General features: G+C 40.6%; 1 protein-coding gene across 1 annotated transcript; it reads right to left on the bottom strand.

Annotated features, from left to right (window-relative positions):
- Window positions 1–435: 435 nt before the first annotated feature.
- LOC144252801 (dedicator of cytokinesis protein 8-like) lies at window positions 436–20,024 on the bottom strand. The gene is given in 12 exon segments (XM_077794909.1): window positions 436–529; window positions 1,700–1,806; window positions 3,033–3,176; window positions 5,641–5,800; window positions 5,802–5,872; window positions 10,138–10,227; window positions 11,604–11,738; window positions 12,186–12,317; window positions 13,497–13,640; window positions 18,600–18,792; window positions 19,432–19,532; window positions 19,887–20,024. Coding segments are annotated over 12 exon segments (1,509 nt in total).
- Window positions 20,025–22,356: the final 2,332 nt, after the last annotated feature.

Raw genomic sequence — 22,356 nt, forward strand, 5'->3', positions numbered from 1 at the left:
CCTCACCCAACCCTAGCATCCTGATGAGTTTTCAATGACTTTAACAAACTTTAACTTTTGGCCTCCTTTCTCCTAATTCTGTCAAGTAAGCTTATTCCTATCCTTTATATGCTATGGTGTTAGTCAGCTTCTTGTTTCTGTGACAAAAATACCTGACAAGAACAATTTAGAGGAAGAAAAGTTTATTTTGAGCTCATAGTTTCAGAGGTTTAGTCTATGGTTGGCTGACCCCATTGTTCTGGGCCCAAGGTGAGGGTTAATATCATGGTAGCCAGGAAGCAGAGAGAGCAAGAGAAAAAGGGCCACAGGGAAGATGAACCCTTCCAGGTCACATTCCAAGTGACCCACCTCCTCCAGCCATGTCCCACCTGCCTACAGTTATCACCTAGTTTGTCCATATTCAAATTAAGATGGAGTGCTAAGGTTATGGTTCCCCTAATCCAAGCATTTCTCCTTGAACATTCCCATATTAATACAGGAGCTCCTAGGGGACACTTCATATCCAAATCCCAACTGCTGCTCTAAGATTCTAGATAAAAAGAAACATTGGCATACATTTTTCTGACGTCCTTTTCTCTTGTAGGTGAAATGCCATCACATCCTTCCTAGTAATTCTTTAAAGGTCTCAGAGATGCAATACACCTGTCTATATTCTAAGAGATTCCAAGAGTGCCCAAAGACCTACTTCCTGTCCAGGCTGACCCAGTTGCTCTGGAAGCCAGTTCCACTGCAGAATTCAGAAGCAGAGATGAGGCCTGTGTGACAAGGGGAAGTGTCTTCAGGATGACACTTTTGCAAAATCCCAGCTTGAGAACCTTACCTTTACCTCTCCATTTGAGGCAGTATCTCTTTCTCGGTTTTTAAAAACAAGTTATTTATGATTTGGGAAATTACATAAATTGTCAATGCTAAGAACTTCTGGGATGCTAATGCATCAGTGGACTATCAGAACATTGGTGGAAATGTGGACTGTTCAGATGCAGAATACCTGGTTTGAACTCAGCCACTGACTGGCTATGTGACTGTAAGTGAAATCACATCCCATCTCTGAACCTCTGATTCCTCTTTTGTAAAATGAGGATGATGATGTACCTGTCTTACACTGTGATTGTGAGCCATTCATGAGATTGTAGGCATGAAGTGGCACTTCACAGTTCAAGTATAAATTACTTATTAGTAGTAGATGTAGTACTGCTCTACTGCAGTGGTTCTCAAACTTCAGTGCACATCAGCATCACTCAGCAGGACTTTTAAAATAAAATAAAATAAAATACTTAATTTTATTTATATATTTTTATGTGGTGATGAGGATTGGACCCAGTGCCTCACATGTGCTAGGCAAGCGCTCTACCACTGAACCACAACCCCAGTCCCCAGCAGAACTTTTAATGCAGAAATTGCTGGAACCCACCCCATGGGATTGGGTAGGTGAGAGGTGCCTGAGACTCCTTCTTTCCCCTCTTCCTTCCTTCCTTCTTTCCTTCCCTCCCTCCCTCCCTGCCTCCCTTTCTATATTTGCAGTGCTGGGGATTAAGCCCAGAGTCTTGTGCATGCTAGATAAGTGTTCTACCATTAAGCTATGCCTCCAGCACCATCTTATCTTTTTAGTAGGTTCTCAAGTGATACTAAAGATGCTGGTATGGGGAACACATTTAGAGAACCACTGCTTACTGAAATCCCCACCCATTTCCATTCTTACCTCATTATGAATACCTTAAAGCATAACCTCAACTTGTTGTGATGTTGATAGAGTTTTGGGTCAGCTGGAATTTTGGCCAAAAACACTTGGGCTACTTCCAGTGGTCCCTGATGGAAAAAAGTAAGAAAACAAAATTGATATTGGAAAGAAAATTACATTATTTGGAGAAAATGTTGGAGTGGCTTCTTAGTTTTAACATTTAATTTTGTAGTTGGTTTGACTAAAACAAAAAGTCACTGAAAGTCTTGAGCTTCTCAGGTAACTCTGATTCCTTAGGAGGAATCCTAAGTTTTAGGAGAATACTCACAGGTACAAATAGGCTTTCCTTGATACATAAAGGTCAAGCAAATGCATCAAAAGTTATGTGCTTCCAGTTTTTCTAAAAATTGCCTTATCTCTCTGCTCATACCCACTTATCTGGTTACCCTAGTGTTGACATCATTTTGCACAAGTGCCAGTTAGAGTTGGAGAGCTGTACAGGACTCAGATAGTCTGTGGCTATGGATTTACTGAGTCTTCCATGAAAGGATTGGCACCTTACAAAAACAAAATCTTCCTAATTATTTTCTGATCTTGGAAAGGCAACAGTCATTTCTCCTGTAGCTGTTTCAGTTCTCTTGATGTTAAGGGGACTCAGAATTTTGCTAGTGAATCCTCAGTTGGAGAATGTGTTCAGTGAGTAAAGAATCATGATGCACCTTGAATTTTTGAGTGTGGAGTGTGGGACAATGGAGCATCTAGAACTGACATTAAGGGGGCCCACTGAATAGAGAGTTCTAGGCTAGTACCTCCCTCCAATTGAGACAGGGTTAGTCCCATGTTGAGTTTAGGAATTAGAGTTCTAAGAAGTCTGAGAAGGTCTAGTCGGGTCTGAAGTGACCTAAGGAGCCTGATTCCCAGGAACTCCTTGCTGGCAAGGCCCTTGGCCTGTCAGTTCATCTGGTGACTGATCCAGGAGCTGGATGGTCTAAGCCTTTGCTCCTCTCTCTTACAGAGAGGCTTAGCTTAGTCTTAAGTCCTGAAACAACCTTGCCTGTACCGGGCATGACTAAGCTCTCTTCAACAGGACCCCAGTCCTGGATCATACTGCCAGGTCTGGCCCTGATGTGGCATTCCTTAAACCTGGTCCGCTTATCTCTAGGATTTCTTTTCTACCTTAAGTTGTTAAACAAAAAAGAGGCCTCCTAAAAGTCTTCCAAACCACACGAGTGTTCAGTTTAAATTTAGAAACATTGTTTGTACGTGGATCAGACTTATCAACCCCAAGGAAGGAGGTAGACATCACAACCAAAACACTGAGAACTAGAGGAGCTGCCACCAACTCACTTGTTACCTGATTTACAATGGCTCCTACAGAGCCCTGAAGCACCATCTGAAGCATCTTTGCATCAGGGGGCTCCTGGTTAATGGCCACTGCTAACTGCAGGGTCTTCTTCTTCATGTCTTCAATGGAAACTTCCACTGGAGTCAAAACAAACTGAACATAAGACACAAATATGGGGAAGCTACTGTCTGATCTCACAAGCCATGAACAAACCTGGAGCTATATCAGAGAGGGCACCTGGATTTGAAAAAGCAGCGAAGACTTTCTGAGTAATCTTAATAGGTTTAAAAGAAGGAAGGACCTAACGTGTCCAGAGTACTTACCACGTTCCAGGAACTTTATATACATGTAACATTTATTCTTTTAAACTATTTTCCCATTCTTTCCATTTTATACTCAAAGGGGGATTTATAAGCTTAAGTTCTATAAAACGACACAGGCAGTCAATAGCAAGGTTCTATTAGGTCTGCATTCATAAGTTCTTTCCATTCTGATCCTGAATGCGATGGGTTGATTCCTATCCCCCAAATTCATATGTTGAAGTCCTAACCTCCAGTAGCTCTGAATGTGACCCCATTTGGACAGAGGCCTTCAGTGAGGTAATCAAGTTATTTCTGTGCTATGCCTAGAATAATTTAGTGTTCAAAAGTCAAAACAATAAGAAACACAGGAATGCCTTCCAAACCCACCTCCTGTTGACTGAATCCCCAGGTCATGCTCTCTGTGCCCTCTGTGAAACCCCTTTGCCGACACGGTTGTCTTACTCAACACTGGCTGACGGGCTCAGCCATTGCTGTGCTTGCCCAATGAAGTGGATATTCACAAGCCATCTACTGCTCACTGACTTGATGATGCCTGTTATACTTGTTATTTTAATGACCTAATCTAATTAAATAAAGCCTAAACTGATGAACTATGGGTGTGGATAGAAAAAGAGTTGTTTCTAAGAAAACTGAGCTGAGTGCTTGGGCAAGACAACATGAAAGTGAGCTGTTATAAAAATTCCTGTCATATTAGGTGTGCTCAAGACAACTATAAAATGCTAGGGGAAGAAATCATAAAAATCTAGAAGCTTTCTACTCTCGTATTGTTAAACAAGAATCTTTAAGGCCTCATTCTTCTTTACAGAAAGCAAAACTGAAAATCATGGACAATGCACTATGGGTGTGGTTTATACAAGAAAGACAATGATGAATTGTGATCAGTGAACCCATAATCAGAGAAGGTTGTATCACTATATATAAAAAAAGATGACATGTAGCTGTTTTAAAGAAAAATAAAATGCTTATAGCATATAATTTTGAACAATTCTGTGGTTTAAGAACTTTCTTTTTTTTCCTTTTTTTTTAACCTGGGGATTAAACCTAGGGGTACTTAACTACTGAGCCACATTCCTAGCCCTTTTCATTTTAAGACAGGGTCTTACTAAATTGCATAGGGCCTCGCTAAGTTGCTGAGGCTGGCTTTGAACTAGCATTCCTCCTGCCTCAGTCTCCAGAGTTGCTGGAATTATATGGCTGTGCTACTAAGTCCAACATTGAGGATTTTTTTTTATCAGTCCTATTAAAACAGGTCAACAGTCTTCTGTATGCAGAGGTCTTTCCTGCCAATATATAGATGAAGAAATTGGGGACAAGTAGCTTGTGCAAAGTCATCAGAAGAAGCGTGGACTAGAAGTCAGTTGGTTCACTTGTCTCATGGTCTCTTCCAATAACACACCACTAACTCCATGGGGTTCCTCACTCAGGCACCTGTCTCTAATAATTAACAAAAAACTATGCCTAAATCATTTATGAGCTTTTAGGTATTTAAAATTTTTACATAAAATATTTAAAACTTAAATAATTCATCCCATGGGCATAGTTCCAGGACACCCCTTCCCATACCCAAATCTGAGGATGCTCAAGCCCTTCCCATAAGATGGTATAGTATGTGTACATACTTCCTGTACTTTAAACCATCTCTAGATGACTTATAGTACCTAACCCAGTACAAATGCTATGTAAATAGAGTCAAAGCATATTGTTTAGGGAATAGAGAGGATAAAAAAGTCTGTATGTGTTCATTATAGATGAAATGATTCTCCCCCAGTATTTCAGTCTGTAGTTGGTTGACTGGATGGCTGTGGAGGATATGAAGGGACAACTGTATATATATTTTACTTAAGTACATATTTAAAATAGAAATAAATATTAAACATTGCAATTAAATATGTAAACGTATTTACACTAGAGATATAGCTCTAAAGTGTTGAATAGTTAATATAAAACAGGGCTATAAAACACGTACATGCCTAAATGTGATTCCCTGGAATCTTGAGGGTATGGCTCAATCATATATTGTTGGGTTTTTTTGGGGGGAGGGGAGACTGGGGATTAAACTCAGGGGCAGTAAACCACTCAGCCACACTCCCAGCCCTATTTTGTATTTTATTTAGAGACAGGGTCTCACTGAGTTGCTTAGTGCCTCACTTTGAACTTGAGATCCTCCTGACTCAGCCTCCTAAGCTGCTGGGTCAATCACAGTATTTTAAGTGTGCCCCTCTTCATGTTCCGCTCCAGCCTGCCTCACCTAGGCCCATTCCTTCATGGTGGCTGTTCCCCTCTGGGCATGTTACCTCCTCCTTCTGGATGACGCTGATCCTGGTCTTGATGTAGGGGAAGGCGTGCATGGTGGTCAGGACCATGTTCCTCTGGTACTGCTCGTGCAACTCTCCACGAGGCCGTCCCTTGAGAGTGAAGGGGGTGGTGTACATGAACCTCTGCAGGTTGAAATTCAAAGTAGGTTACCCTGTCTTTCATCTCATACTCATCAAAGTAAGGCTCCACAAAAGTGATCTGTATGTAGGCCTGGAGGGAGAGGCAAGGGGAAGGAGGAGATGAGCCATTCTGCAAAGAGGATCCATGACACACTGAAGGGCATGCTGGAACACGGCGCTGCGCGTGGAAGCTACTGGGGCTGAGCGTATCAAGGGAGCATTCAGAACCGGCAGCTCCTCCTTTCCACCCCAGGGAAAGAAAGGGCCCAGAGGAAGAGGAGAGGAATGTGCCTGTGGAAGAGTCTCCAACTCCAGCTGCTCTTTCCAAGCAGAGCAGATGGATCCAACAGAAGCCTCAGAATGGAGATTTGCAAACTTCTATTCCCAAGAGCCAAGCTTTATTTTCCAGAGTTACCATGACTGTAACACACTTAGAAAGTGTGCATGGTCAGACTAAGAAAACTAATAGTACCAAGTGCTGGCAGGGACCGAGAGCAGCTGAAACTTTCATGCACAGATGAGGGGATGCAGGATACACAGCCACATGGCAAAACAGGTTAGCAACTTCTCATATAGTTAATGAACTGGCCCTCAGCCCTGTGATCTCATTCCTACCTACATGGGTGTTCAAGAGAAATGAAAACTTATAGCCACAAAAATCTCTGTACACAAACATCGATAATCACATTATTCATAAGACAAAAACTAGAAATAAACCAAACCAAAGGGATAAACAAACGGTGGCACAGGAAGAGAGCAGAATAGTATTCATCAGTAGGCAGGACTGAACCAGAACAATATGGATGCACCAGATGGGCCATGTTAAGTGAGAGAAGCCAGCCTCAAATGGCTATGTGTGTTTCCACATGGGTACTTTCTGGAAGAGACACTGGTACAGAGATGGAATACAGATGAAGGACTGTCAGGGATGGAAACAGAAAATCACTACAAAGCAGCATTGGGAAATGTTTGGGAGTGATATATCATGATTGTGGCTACACATATTGGTCAAAACTCAAAGAACTAAAATGAAAACATTGAATTTAACTGTATGTGCAACATTTAAACATACTCATATGCATGTGTGCACACACACAGTGAAAAAGGTGCTTATTAATTAAGAAGGTATCTTTATTTTTATTTTTTTATGGTTCTGGGGATTGAGCCCTCAGGTGCTCTACCACTGAGTTATATCCCCTTCCTTTTTATTTTCTTATTTTTGAGGCAGGGTCTCGCTAAGTTGCTGAAGCTAACCTCCCTCCAACTTACCATCCTCCTGCCTCTGCTTCCTGAGTTGTTGGGATTACAGTGTGCACCACTATGCAGCAGAAAGGCATCTTTAAAAAATAAATAAAGAAAGAAAAAGAATGGCAGTGGGCACAGATGCTGGGACACCCTCCCAGGGGAGTGGACGGGTGGGGTCACTGACCTCAGACCGTGAATCACTATTTGGTATAATGAAATCTGGTTGTGATTCTGGATTTAGGTTCTCATCCAAGCTCTCATAACCCACCTTGGGGATTTAAGAAGAGGGGAAACGTGCTCCTTGTGTTAGTGGTGATTCTTGAGGTTAGTGGTGATTCTGCATAGTTTACACTAGCACAGATTGCTCTGGGCCACTCAGCCAATCCAAGGGCTCCAGATATTTCTGTCTAAAGCTTAGTTCAACTCTTATCACAGTTACTATTTTCAAGTCTAGGCTAGGAATGTGTCTTAAACAAGCAAATATTCTGAAAAATGTAGAAGAAAAGCAAACTCTGAAATATGGCTAGTTCCTCCCTATTTGCATCATCTTCATAACATCCCAGAAGACAGAGCTGAGGGAGGAGTCTGGATGGTTCACAGTTCACATACAGTGCTATATCAGATGGTGAGTGTCCCCTGTCCCTGGCCCTTTGTAGCACCTGCATTGCATTATTTCCAGCAGCCCAGAACATCATATGTGCTGTGAAGTGGACCGGGCAGGCAGTTCTCCCCCTGTGGCAATATAAAGAATATGTTGGCTCTTTGTCCCTGTTTTCTTCACAGAGCTTCAAAAACCCTTGGAATTTCCTGAGTGACAGGAGTCTTTGTTATGCTAATAAGGTGACCAGCCCTGGGCTTATGAATAGCTTCAGGTGGTCACCAAAAAGACCAATCTTGTGATCAGACTGCTGGAACTTTGAGCCCCCTGAGCTTTGAGAAGGGGGAGGGGCTGAACAGTGTGTTTTATCACGTGGCTACTGATTTATTCAAACACACCTATGTCATGAAACCCCAATAAAAACTGGTCACCCGGAGACTCAGTGGAACTTCCTGGCTGACAAACACAGTGATGTGCTGGCAGAGTACTGTGCCTGGATTCTACTCAGCAAGGGCACAGAAACTATGTGCTCTATCCCAGACCTTCACCTATGTGTGCCCTTCACTGTATGTCTGTAATCAGAAGAATGGTATTTCTTGAGTTCTGTGAGTCATTCTAGTAAATTATCTGACCTTAGAGGTGTCATGGGTACTCCTAAATTTGTAGCTAGTTAGAAATGTGGGCAAGGTGCTATGGCACACGCCTGTGATTCCAGCAGCCCGATAGTTTGCGACAGAATGATCATGAGTTCAAAGCCAGCCTCAGCAAAAGCGAGGCACTAAGCAACTCAGGGAGACCCTGTCTCTAAATCAAATACAAAATAGGGCTGGGGATGTGTCTCGGTGGCTGAGTGCCTCTGAGTTCGATGGAGGACTGAGCTTGTGGAGTCTGATGCTAATTCTGGGTGGTAAGCATCAGAGTTGTATTGAGGTACACATAGATGGGGTGAAATGGAATAGCCTGGGATAAACATGGGAAAACTGAAGGTCAAGCCCTTTTTGTCATTTCTCCAACAGCACAGAGATCCTGCACTCAGCTGGAAGGAGTACCTGCAGCCTAAAGAATGATACCTTTAAATACAGTCAGGGGAATGACATTGGCCAAATTATATCATTACATTGCGGGCATGTGCAAATATGTAACAACAGATCCCACTGTTATGTACAATTACAATGACTGATAAAAGTATGGGGAAAAATAGCTGTCAGGCAGAAGTCTACATTTTTTAAATATGTTGTAAATTGAGAGTCTAAAGAGTTTATAGAAAGCCAGTAAAGAGCAGTGATGTGGGTTTGGACATGACAGACCCCACGTTGGAGTATTGGCTCTGTCACTTTGATACTCTTGGAAAATTGCCCAACATTTCTATTACCTCAGTTTTCATATCTGGAAACAGAAACAACAAAGCCTATTTTTAATTTTTTTTAAAGAGAGAGGGGAAAGAGAGGGAGAGAGAGAGAGAGAGAGAGAGAGAGAGAGAGAGAGAGAGAGAGAGATAGAGAGAGAGAGAAAGAGAGGAGAGAAAGAGAGAGAAAAATTTTTAATATTTTTTTTGTTTTCGGTGAACATAACATCTTTATTTTTTATTTTATGTGGTGCTGAGGATTGAACCCAGTGCCCCGCGCATGCCAGGTGAGTGCATTACCACTTGAGCCACATCCTTAGCCCCAACAAAGTCTATTTTTGAGAGCTGTTTGGGAATGAAATGAAAGGATGATAAAGGGTCTGATGCAGTGCCAGGAACCCTGTAGGTGCTTTTTTTTCTTCTTCTTTCTGATACTGGGGATTGAACCCAGGTCCTCCCACATGCTAGAAAAGCACTCTGTCACTGAGCTACATCCCCAGTTCCAGTTGGGGCTTGATAAATGAAAGCTCCTGTTGTGATGCATGCCTTTGAGTATGTTTTCTTGAAGACCTAATAACCACATATGCAAATATGTGGTTGTACACACCTGTAATTCCTGCTGCTGGGGAGGCTGAGGCAGGAAGACTGCAAATTCAGGGCCTACCTGGCAACTGAATGAAACCCTGAGTCAAAATAAATATTTACAGAAAGGGTTTGGGATGTAGCTTAGTTGTAGGATGTTCCTAGGTTCAATCCCTAGTACTGGGGGCAGGAGCAGGGGCAGATTGGAGACCTAATAAATCTGTAATGGAGCCCTAGACAAAAATGTTTGGTTTCCTTTAAATGACTGGTGAGGGGCTGGGATTGTGGCTCAGTGGTAGAGCGCTCACCTAGCATGGATGGGACCTAGGTTCGATTCTCAGCACCACATTAAAAAAATAATATAATAAAATAAAATATAAAGGCATTGTGTTGTGTCCATCTCCAAAAAAGATATTCTCTCTCTCTCTCTCTCTCTCTCTCTCTCTCTCTCTCTCTCTCTCTCTCTCTCCTTTAAAAAAAAAGACTGGTGAGTCAATTCAGACAGAGGGAGGTCATTTTGTATTCTTAAGGTAGCATAAGGGGACTCAGGAACCTGATGGTTCTTTTTGGCAAAGTTTCTCCAGACTTTGTTAGGATCCAACTTGGTTTTGTCCACTGTGGTAGAATCTTTTATCACTTCCACAAATTCTGCACCAAAACACTGACCATAAAACCCCTAGGTAAGAGGAAACAATAGTTTATAAAGATAATTTTTAACATAATGCAACTTTCTGTCTTCTTAGAAGTGGAGTAAGTTTGGAACAAGTGCAGTTTGTTCATTGATTATTCAGAGTCCCTCTGAGCTAATGAGCACAGTTCAGCATTTCCTGAGACATAAATAAAAATATGAGGAAGTCCAGCACCATCAATTGATATATGATTCTCTACAAAATGTAAACTCTGTCTTGAATTTAGTGAGCGTCATCCTATTTCCTGAGGCATCTGCAGAGGTATGGCACAGTTTACCTCTTTTGTATCTTGAGAATTTAGAGGTCACCAGGCTTCCCATCATGTGGCAAACCACTATGTGCAAGAAGACAACATATACACCTTTAATTCCAAGTCAGGGGAACAATATTAGGGAACCAATTGGCCTGAGTCAGTGACTACTTTTCCTTCTTATGAGCTTATTGTCTTTGGGCAAGACGCCCAACCACTCTGGGCCATGGCTTCTTTGAGTCAAGTAAGGATAAAAGTCCTTTTCTTATTTGGCAAGGATAATAGTTCAAGGAGCAATTAGGTAACAAAAGTGTTTTAAGTTCACAGACATAAAAGGGCATATATCCCAAGCAATAGCAAGAAAGAATAAGGAGTGACTCTTTGGTTAATAGTTGTCAGCACTTCAGGGACCTTAGTCACTCAGCCCCAGAAGGTGCTGTTTTGGAGGCACCCCTTGGGTTTCTTCCTGGGTTTTTGATAGTCTTCCTTTCAATAGCTATTTCTTTTCTCTTTTTTTCTGATTTTTCTTCATACAGTTTCTTTTTTGTCCATCTTTTCAGCCTTTCCTGCCAGAACATGATGCTTTTTTATTGTTACATTACTGACCAAGTGTAGATGGCAGGTTGCAGCTACTGTCAAGAATGTCCTTATCAGAACAGCCTGTGCTGTCCAGCAACACCACAATGACAGCCACAACATTTTGCAGGAGGGTGACTCAGAAGTATGATTGGATTGCTTAGAAGTTAAGATGGCAAACTTCATCCTAAAAAACCCTTTTACTCTGCATCTGTTAGTATATATCACTAACATTGGGAATGGAGCATAAGAAGATGTGACATTGACTGGATTTTATATAGACCTGAAAAGTAAACATTCATGATGTAGATTTATAAATTTTTAAAGACATGTACAGGATCTTAGGGGAAAACTATGCAAATCTTGCTTTACCTCATGATCTCAGCTACTCCTTCATATAATAAATGCAATGTGGAAAATGTATATATACCTCAATGTTGAATCCTGGCCTTTTTTTTTTTCATTTTTGGTAGTGATTCACTCTAACTTGTTTTTGTGAAGTATACAATGGCAAGCACACAAAATCACTTTTCTTACCTCTAGTCTATGTGAGATCTCAGGAAGCTTTGTAATTGCAGGTTCCTTGTAAACAAATTCCTGCTCATCCAAATCCCCAAATTTGGATCCATAGAAACTAACTCGGAAGTAAGTTCCAAACATTCTCTTGTGATCCTATTAAGCAAAATAAGAAAACCTCTCTCTAGTGATGTCATTCTTAAGGATCCACTGGGTTAAAAGGGTTTTTTATTATGTTACAAACATATCAATTCTACAGTTGATGTAAACAAAAATCCCTCTACTAAGCAAATTCAATGTTTATAGAATAAATTTTGGAAATAAAAATGAAAGAAATCCCATGAAAGATTTCTTGGGCTTTATTTTATGTGAATTTAAAAGATTCTCACATTTCCAGGTCATAAAGTAAGTCAAGCTGCCTTTCACACTGTGAAATCTGGACCTCTGTCAGTTTTGAGCCCTTTTCTGTTTGATGGGTGAGAACTGCAGTAATGTGCTCAAGGTCAATGAGTTTCTAGAGAGATAGGAGGATTGGCCACCATCTCCAGGACAAGATCATCTACCACTCAGTAACAGTACCCATTAGCAAAGACCCCCAGCTACCTTCTTAATGATGTTGTCGAAGGCCTTCTGCAGCTTGTCATGAGTGGAGGTCAGCTTCCGGAAGTCTCGATGCGCTTCCAGAATGGGGATGACCAGCTTGTAGACCTCCTTAACCATCTCATACAAGCCTCCCTTAGAGAGAGGAGAAGAACATCAAAGAAAATTTAATACAATGGAAACTTAAGAGCAACCAGAGTTCACTATGCAAACAATGTGCTGGAGAATGGATATACCTCTGCGTCCCAGTATTTTACACAGCAGGAATGCTGTCCCAGCATCTCAACATTCAAAATGACCCAGACACATTGCTAAATGGTCCTATATGAAGATGTGAAAGAGAAGGGCTTTCTCAGACTAAAAGGAGAGAATATTTGACACTGAGGACTAAGAACATTCAGGAAGGCAGCTTTTATGTATTTAAATAGCGTCAGAGGTCCTCCTCTAGACAGATGTTCATTGCATGCCCACCAGGGAGTTAACAGGATTCTAGCTAAAATTTCAAGAAAATAAGAGTATATTGGACCTTTTCTGAATCCTGAATGAGAAATCACGAAAAAAAAGAAGACAATGGTTAAAACAATAATTAATATACATAGAAGTTATAGGGAGAAAATTTGGAGGTGAAAAGCAGAAAATAAAGAATAATATAGGGAGAAAAATAAATTGGTTATTCTAAATATAGCGAAATATTAAATATTTACATGGATTACAATGTGGGGGAAGGAGATCATTAAAGCAAAAATAGATAAGAGGCTTTTCTCTTTGATCTGAATCCAGTGACGTCTTCTATGTATTTTTTTTTCTCTTATTTGGAGCATTCAGACCCTGATTAGGCTAATGTGGGGAGTGTCTGTGGTTTTTGCTCCTGCATTTCTCTGAGCTGGTCCTGCCTGTGAGGCTCTTGAAGATGACTCGGTTGTTAGGAGGGAGGACACCATGGATTTCTGCCCTCTCCCTGCAGTGGCTCCTTCCCATCTTTTTCTCTCTGAGAGAGAAAATGAGGGAGTCATTTATTGTGTAACCCTGGGCAAGCCATTTCACCTCACTGTGGCATAGCTTCCATCCCTATTAAATGGAAATAATACTGTGAAACTACTGTCCAGCCAACACGCATGTAGTGAAAACCAGAACACAGCAGTGATGAAAGGCCTTCCCACCTCCCTTGGAGAGCTGATGCACTCTGTGCACATCAAAGTCCTCCCTGGGCCCTGCCCCTGTCCTGCATGCCCCTGGCATCTGTGGAGAGGGCTCACTAGCCTTTAAGGCTGGGCATTCCCGAGCTCAGCCCTGGGATGCCCTCTGGACACTGACCGTGCTGAAGAGCTCGGTGGCCCGTTCCAGGAGGCCCACCAGGCCGCTCTCAGTGAAGTACCGGCCTGAGCACACCCCATCCTCATCAGGTGACAAGGTGTCATCAGAGACTGCAGACTCCTCCAGCACGTTGGAAGAAATATTCTGTAAGAAAACACAGTATGAGCCCAGAGAACATGGGACCAGTTGAATACTGGACCATAGGAACCCAGAAGGTAGGAGTGTGGAAGCAGAAATCCAGGATCCTAGCCAGGCACGGTGGTGCACACCTGTAATCTCAGTGGCTCAGGATGCTGAGACAGGAGGATCAGGAATTCAAGCCAGCGTCAGCAATGGTAAGGCAAAAAGCAGCTCAGTGGGATCCTGACTACAAGTAAAATGCAAAATAGGGCTGGGGATGTGGCTTAGTGGTCTAGTGCCTCTGTGTTGTTCAATCCCTGGTACCAAAAACAAACAAACAAACAAACAAACAAATAAATATTAAAGAACCCCAGGATCCTCACCAAGGCTGTGATTATGGCAGGTCTGATGTTCTACCCAGAAGAGTTCCTGGCTGACATTCATTTTGAAAGCATACATTGAGCATCCAGTCTTCAAACCCCCACATTTCCTTTCTACTTTTAACCACCAGGAGATTTTATATAAGGAACATTTCCCTTCATATAACAACAATTGAGTTGAAACAACCCCACATTAGCAAAAACAACCCTAAGGGACAAACAGCAAGGGTCTTGGTTTTTAAAAAGCAAAGGCCAACACTCAGTTAACTTGGCTCTTTGTCATAGCTCAATAAATCTCCGACTTCTGTGTTTTTCTCCTGAAGTCTTGACTTTCAGGTAAATAGCCAGTTGTGTTTATATTGATAAGATAACACTAACAAGCAATGGTTTCTTTATGGAAGTGTTTTCTTTGTTTTTAAGTGCTAAGGATTGAAACCAGGGTCTTTCACATTCTGGGCAAGTGATTATGCCTGTGCTACATCACCAGAATTCCCCTTTATTTTTCTTTGAGACAGGGTCTCACTAAGTTGCTGAGCCTCAACTTGAAATACTCCTGCCTCAGCCTCCCAAGTGGCTGGAATTATAGGCATACACCACTGTGCCAAATTTATGGAAGTTTTTAACAGAAGTGCAGTAGTTAGTGTTTTTTCCCCTGAACATTTTTGTTTCTACACATTTTTTACTTATATAAATTATAGAAGATAGAGCCTCATGGTCAGGGATAGTATGACCTGAATGAAAAAACCAAGGCACAAAATTTGGGGAAGTACTTATTCCCATGGTTACGGAAGTGCTAATTCTTTACTTGTTTGGTCCTGAGAGTAAAGTACCTCTTTATATTGTGCTCTTTGCTTGCCTTACCAAAGCTATGATCTTGGCAATTACTTTAACTCTTGATAGGTTAAAAGTCTTTTTTTTGGCTCACAGCTATGGAAGAAAGGCATACAATGCATAAATGAAATACCTTCTTAGCTTAGGTATTGCAAACCAGTAGCACATATGCCACTCCTTCCTATTGCTGTGCACATGGTAGACATAACTAGTCAATTATAGCACTCTTTCCCCTCTGAACTTGGATATATTTTCAAAATTCTTTCAGCATAGTGCTCCAGTCACCACTACCTATTAGATCAGAGATGGCTTGTAAAGTAAATGCTGTCTGCCAGTTCAACTTTAGCAGCCAATGAAGAAATAGTTGTTATCCAATATCATAATGTACTTTAATGAATACAGGTGGAGTTTCTCAAAATCTTTTGTTACCAGTCTTTCTTCCAAAGAAATTAAATGCTCAAATAACAGAGCCAGCATCACTGGTCCATACCTAAAACTATGAAGGGTTCTTCCAAAGAAAATTAGTATGCTTTAAGATGTAGAATGAAGGCCTATTATGTTTCTGAATTGGAGATAACAGAAGGTTCAACAAATTCAGTTGGAAGAATCTAATAACTCAGGAAACTAGTACTATTAGAATTGCATGCAATTTTCCACATGTAGAGAAATAAATATGAAGCTCAACAACTTATTAGTTTATTACCCAGAGGAAAAAGATTTGGGAAAGACTTTCCTGGCTTCTGGCTTAGGGATGTAAAACTTGTTGCAGAATCTGAGAATGTGTGCATATCTACATTTGTGAAATAAATGTTGCTCTCTAGGGCATAGAATTTCAATGATTTCAGTTTCTTGGAATTCAGTGACCTCGAAGTTATTTTTCCTTGCACAGACTTATCTCCAATTTACAAGTATTTTCCAAAGGCTCGATTTTATTGGAGCCGAATGAGGATAAAAACTGAAGCAAAGAACATTTAAGAGATTAACAGTGGACATCTGATAACACTGCCTAGAATTCCTTCATTCTACAATGTAAAGCATCCTAATTTTCTTAGGAGAACCTCTCAGAGTTGTAGGTATAGACCAGTGACTCTGGCTCAGTTAGTTGGAGCATTTGATTTCTTTGGCAATTATGATTGATTCAGAATGAGCACATGACCCCATCAGAATGAAAAGATACTCTGAGACTTTCTCTGAACAGGCTTCTGGAGATGGAAACCTAAATCTTAGGTTGTAAATGTGGGGAGCGTGAAGCCCAACAGAGGCTAGGACAGGAAGAGGCAATGACTCTGGGATCTGATGATCTCTGAGGTCTCCAGCTCTAGTTGGTGAGTACTTCTCCAGGCTAGCTTCCCTCATGTGGGCTGGTAAGTTCCATTTGTACCTTAGGCACTGTGGGTTGTAAGTTCTGTCGCATTCAAGCACCCATTTCTAAACTGATTGGTTATGTCTCATTTGAGAGAAATAACAGTTCACCCATAAGCACGATATAATTTGACATCATTTCTGTATCTGAGAACACCTAGTCATTGTGTACTGTCCATCATGAAGACCCGTGTTTCACAGTTCCTCACCTTCCTTCTCACCTTCTGCACTCCTTCCCGACCCTAAGGTGGGACCACAGTCTAAAAGCTCACAGTGTTTTGTGTCTTTTTATAATAGTATTTATCATAATTATGATTGAGAATGGAATAATTAATTATATGATATCTTTCTGGCTAGAATATAAAGGTCATGAAGACAGAAGAAATTCTCAATAAATTATGCTCTGAAAGCAGGAATGAAGGAGTAAAGATATATGAAAAGATGGAGGTCTATGTTCCCATGTAGGGATAATGTGGAGTTTTTATATTAGGTCTAGAATAACAATTCTGTCTCACCTTGGTATGTCTCATTAGAAGCCAATCAACTGAATTATAAGTAAAATAAGAATAAGAGGGCTTATTACATATGAAATTTAAAAATGAAATGAAATTAATACTTAAGTTATTAAATATTAAATAAAATATAAAAACAGGAATAAGATATAATAATAGGGGAATATTAAATAAAATATAGTATATTAAATAAAATGTAGTAAATTATAAGAAATAGTTTAGTAAACAAAATAAAAAAAGGGGATGGTATAATTCAACTCTAACTGATAAGTCTGAAGATTTTCTGGAAAGTGAAATTGTAATACAAAGCCAGGTATGGTAGCACATATCTGTAATCCCAGCGGCTTGGGAGACTGAGGCACAAGAATTGTGAGTTCAAAGCCAGCCTCAGCAACTTAGTGAGGCCCTAAGCAACTCAGCAAGACCCTGTCTCTAAATAAAATATGAAAAAGGGGTGGGTCTGTGGCTCTGTGCTTAAGAGCTCCTGGGTTCAATCCCTGCTACCAAAAACAAACAAATAAACAAAAAAAGAAAAATTGTAATACTTATCCTTGGTAATATCAAGTGGCCAAAATAAATTTGATGAAAGAAGATGAACCTAAAAGAATTTTTATAACTTTCTGTTTTGCTTTTGTGTTATTCAAAATCAGATGTAATGTTTTTATGCTTTGGGATGAGAAATAAATTACTGATTTTTATAACAAACATTTCTGAACTGAGAATAAAATTTATTTACTGAGAATAAAATAATAGAATACATATTTTTGTTATTGAGGACCATAAGGAGGGAGGGGTTAATAACATGAGGTGAAACCCAGTTTTGCAGGTGAACACTATTCTAGAAATGAGAGGCTCCTAACTCTTCCAGCAATCATTTTAGTGACTTATTCTCTAAGCCTGGGAAAGCCACTTTGAATTGTCCTTTCTTTCTGGTTCACAAAGCATCACAATACCATGTTGAAGAACAATACTGAGAACAAAGCCTTTCATAAAATCTGTCATGGAAATTCAGACAAGAATAATACAAACACTATAAATGACTTTGTAAGTTTGGCTTGAAAAAAAATTCTATTATTGTAGCTGTATTGTTCATGGTTTCAGGGATGGCCATCTCTACACACTGTGTCTCTTAAAAAAAAGTACTAATAACACTGATTTTGCTTTGTCTTTTTCTCTCTCTCTAGACTGTATTAAACTATGTAGGAAGAACAAAAATATTGTGCTTCTTACGATGTTACATACAAACAAGTGGCCACTGAGCCATCTTCTAGGTCTGGCAGACAAGTTCCCCTTGTCAACTATGAGTAATTTTAGGTTATTCTCAGAAAACATGGATTCAGCCTTTTGTTTCCCTTTCCAGGTCAATTTCATTCTTTCTTGACATTGGATCTGAGTGGGACCCTACAGAATTGGGGAATGGAATCAAAAGATTGGGCCATGAGAGAAATAATTTTCTTCAATGTTCAGAAGTACTTTCTTGCTTATCATTATATGGTGCTACCTATAAGTCTTTGAGAAAGACTTTAAATGACCTTAGAAAAATTGCTTTCTCACATCCTACATCTGTGAAGTAGGAGTAATAGTTCAGAACACCTATTAAAGTGCCTGTTCCTCTAGGTACCATTATTATAAACAACAATAAAAAATGGCAAAGCAATTAGAGAAGGCAAATGTGCACTGTTGACAAAGGGTTGGGCACTTCTTAGTGGCAAAGACTCTCCCATGCATTGTAGAATGTTCAGTGACACCCTCCCTTTTAGATGTCAGTAACACCCATCTTCCCAACTCCAGTTGTAATAATGAAAAATGCTTCTAGACATTGTTAGTGCAGGGGGTGTGGGCAGAATTGTCTCCTGGTTGAGTTCACTGTTCTTGGGTAAAGCTGAATGTGTCCTTACCTGAAAGCTGACACTGCCCACGGGCAGGTAGCTGTGGTCCTCCAGCATGCTCAGATACTCGGCTACTAAGGCAGCAGCATGTACCAGGCACATGGCGGCCTCCGTGTAGCACTTCTTCTTGGTGTGTTTCTCTGCCATGTTCTGGAGCCAGGTCAGCCGCAGATTGGGAGATGTCTGGTAACTCTTGGCAATTCTGAAGACAGATTGAGTAACAGTTTTAAGGGCAGCAGGCCATGACACTGTACAACTTTTTTTTTCACCCTGATTTTCCCTTATATCTTGAAAACATGAGAGAAAAGTCAAATACTTTGACTCAACTGTTTTTGTTCCATGTCTAAGGTATGCTTGACCCCAAGAGCACTTAGTAATAGCTTTATGAAAAAAATAATGTCCTTTGTCATGAATCTAAAGCAATTATCTTCCTTTCCTTTTTCTCAAAATAATGACAGAAGACAAAAGTATTGTGCCTCTTACGATGTTACATACAAACAATTTTGCCTCTGTAAATCATTTCTACAGAACAAGGACTGGAAGTCAAAGTTTTACAATTAGAACCAAATCACTTAGAAAACAATTCAGATAATAGTTAAACAGAAGATAGTGTTATAGAGTGGGTACCTCACTTTAGTGAACTAAGGTGATCTTTCTGAAAATGTGTATATGAATCAAACCACTTTGAATTTTAATTTCTACTGATTATCATACACATCTTTGGATGTCATCCAAAACAATTCTGTCCATATACCTATGGTAATTACATTAGTAAGAACTTCATAGTGACAAATATGGGATCCCCAGGTGATGCCCTTTAGATTTTATCAGAAAAGTTCACCTGTACATGAGATCCATAAGCATCTCAGGATCTTCCTGAAATTCTCTCATTTTCACTGTGTCATATAAGATGCTATTCAGATTGCAGAGAAGTTCTTCCACCTGCAAAAAATGTAAGCCCTCAAATAACTTTGGCTTTTTAGTTTGTGGAAAGGAGATAGGATTACATAGAAAACATATGTGGGGGGTACAGAAAAGCTTTGCTCAGGAAAAAAAAAAACTGAATGATAAATGTGAAGGGGACTCTAGATGGATTCTTGGTTCTTCAGTTGTTTGCAAGTCCATGTGCTTCATAGACCCTGATGTGAGTTGGCCTTGGGATCTGTGAAACAGCCCTGGATCTTCATGCTACCTCCCACTGCAACAATTTTCTTTTAAATTTGTTTGAACTAGTTTTAGTTATTTGTAACCTGAAAGGTTATAAGCTCTACTCTGAATTATCAGGGTTCTTTATACCAGATAGGAGGAAGCTTGGGACCACAACATGGGTTTCATGTTTCTGAAGCTTCCTGGATCTCTCCAAGGCTTCAGAGTTTTTAGAACCTCTGAGAACGACTTGTTCTTAGTTACAAAAGCCAAAGGGGGAGACTGCATCACACAAAACCTGATAGACTGTGTCTTGATCCATAGACCCTGGCAAGTGACTCAGCTGCAGAATATCATCTTATCCCTTCTGTCAACTTCCAGGGCTCCTAAAATTTCTTCCACCATACTCATTTCATTGAAGACCTCTATTGTACTGCCCATATTTTGCTTGGTCTTGTTGGTGAATATCTCTGCATGAATAAGATTAATTTACAGGAACATGGTGGAGAAGAAACAGGTGAGACAGGATTTGGTACAGGGGAGAGGAGAGGAAAAAGATTCTGAGAATGAGGATTTAACATTACTGGAGAAGGCAGGAGAGCTCTGGGAAAATAGGGCTCTCACACTAAGGGAAGAAAAAAAACTTCACCCATTCATTCTTTCATTCATACATTCCCTCATTCACTCTAGTGGGAACCAATCCTAGAGTAGGCTAGAAGCTGAAGTTAAAAGATAAAGGTGACATGCTTTATATTTTTCTTTATTCCCTGAGCATTGCAACAGATTATTATCCTCACAAGTGTCTGTAGGACTAATCTTGTTGATAATCTCTAACTTGGTCCTTCCTCTCCTTAAAGTACTTGTGGGTCAAGCTGGTCCCTTGGAATGCACTTCTTACAATATAATTCTGGAGGGACGATGGTTACATTTCTGGGGAAGCTTTCTCCCACCAAGAAGGTAGGACAGGCTCTGATCAGCCTAGGAGTAGCCCTGGGAAAACTGGAGGAACAGCCCCTATGCTTCCGCAGAACCTCCTCCACTACCACACCGGTGCTGGGACACAGCAGCCCAGGCCTGGCTGATCAGCTCATGGAAACACCTTGGTCCAGAGTCCTGTGCCTAGACCTCTCTGTCCCTGGGAACATGCCCAGGCACCTACAGAAAACAGGGAAAACTGCAAGACACTAAAAGCCATCAGAGCTGATAGGTTCATAGATATTCTAAAATCTTCTCATCAGGTCACTTATTCAAGCTGGAAAACTTTTCTTCAAAAGCAAAATTGCAGAAAGCCAAATATACACAGAAGTCAGTCAAGAGCTGCTGTAGGTAGAGCCCTTTCTCCTTTCAGAGGGGAAGCTGAAAATCCTTCAATTCTGGTTGAACGCAGCATGCACAGTGGTGGGGTGGTTCTTGTCTGTCTCTTGCCAAGGAGGGTCATTTTTGAGGTGACACAAAACATACAACCTTGGCCCTTCTCAGGTCAATAATTTCTACCAATGACTTTAACAAAGGTATCTTGCAGTTGCTTATCTAATGATTTACGGCTTCTTCAGAGCACAGTGGAAAATGATTCCCACTGAATGAAATCCTGAGACCAAACAGCATCCCTCTGACTCTGTCTTCCTTTTGCAGATAGGAGCTCGAGCCCCAAAGGAGTCAACATGTCCAGCGTTGCCCAGGGAAGTGATGACAAAGGTCTAATTCTCTTCAGAGGCGTGTCTACTGTCACTAGGCCTGGCACAGACCCTCAGAAGGCCTGTAATAAATGTGAATTGCCTGAATACAGCAATTTATCCTAGGGTGTGAATGACTGATAGCATCTTTACACAAGACTCCTCTTAGGGGTATTTCCTTGCCTCACTTGCCCACATTCATGTGGGTGTTTCCTGGGATTGCCTACCAAATAAACTACGTAAACTTGAATCCTTCCCTTGGGGTCTACCTTTGGGTCCTCTCAGACTAAGAGGATACTTCAGTGCCCCATCGTAAAGTTCTAATTTTTTGGGGGGGGGTGGGTTCTGAGGATTTAACCCAGGGGTGCTTTACCATCCCTGGCCCTCTTTATTTTTTGAGACAGAGTCTCACTAAGTTGCTTAGGATCTTGATAAATTGTTGAGGCTGGCCTTGAACTTATGATCTTCCTGTCTCAGCCTCCAAGTCACTGGGATTACCGGCATGAAACAGTACACCACAGCACCTGGCTTTAATATTTTTAATGGTAAAATACCTTTCACATCCTCATCACTTGTGGATAAAAGCAAATCATAAGGTAATTAATAAATATATTTTAGCCTTTTAAAATGCATTAATTTTAAGTTTTTTTTTTAATTCTTTTCTATTTTCCAATCTTTAGTAATGAGGCTGGGGATTTTACATACATTGTTTTAAAATGTTAGGACAATTCTACCAAATATTTAAAATTATTTAGCTATAATCTTTATGCCATTCCAGATGCCATACTGCTCTTAAAATTTATCACTAAGGCCACATGTAAAACATTTATTCCAAATCTTTCCCTAAAACCATCACTCCTGATTCCACTATTCTTCCACTTTTCATTTTTTTCTCACAGTCTCAAGTTTACCAAGCAAGGAATTTATTACAAAGAAGGGAGGAAGAT

Source organism: Urocitellus parryii, unplaced genomic scaffold (assembly GCF_045843805.1).
Source record: "Urocitellus parryii isolate mUroPar1 unplaced genomic scaffold, mUroPar1.hap1 Scaffold_59, whole genome shotgun sequence".
Lineage (NCBI taxonomy): Eukaryota > Metazoa > Chordata > Mammalia > Rodentia > Sciuridae > Urocitellus > Urocitellus parryii.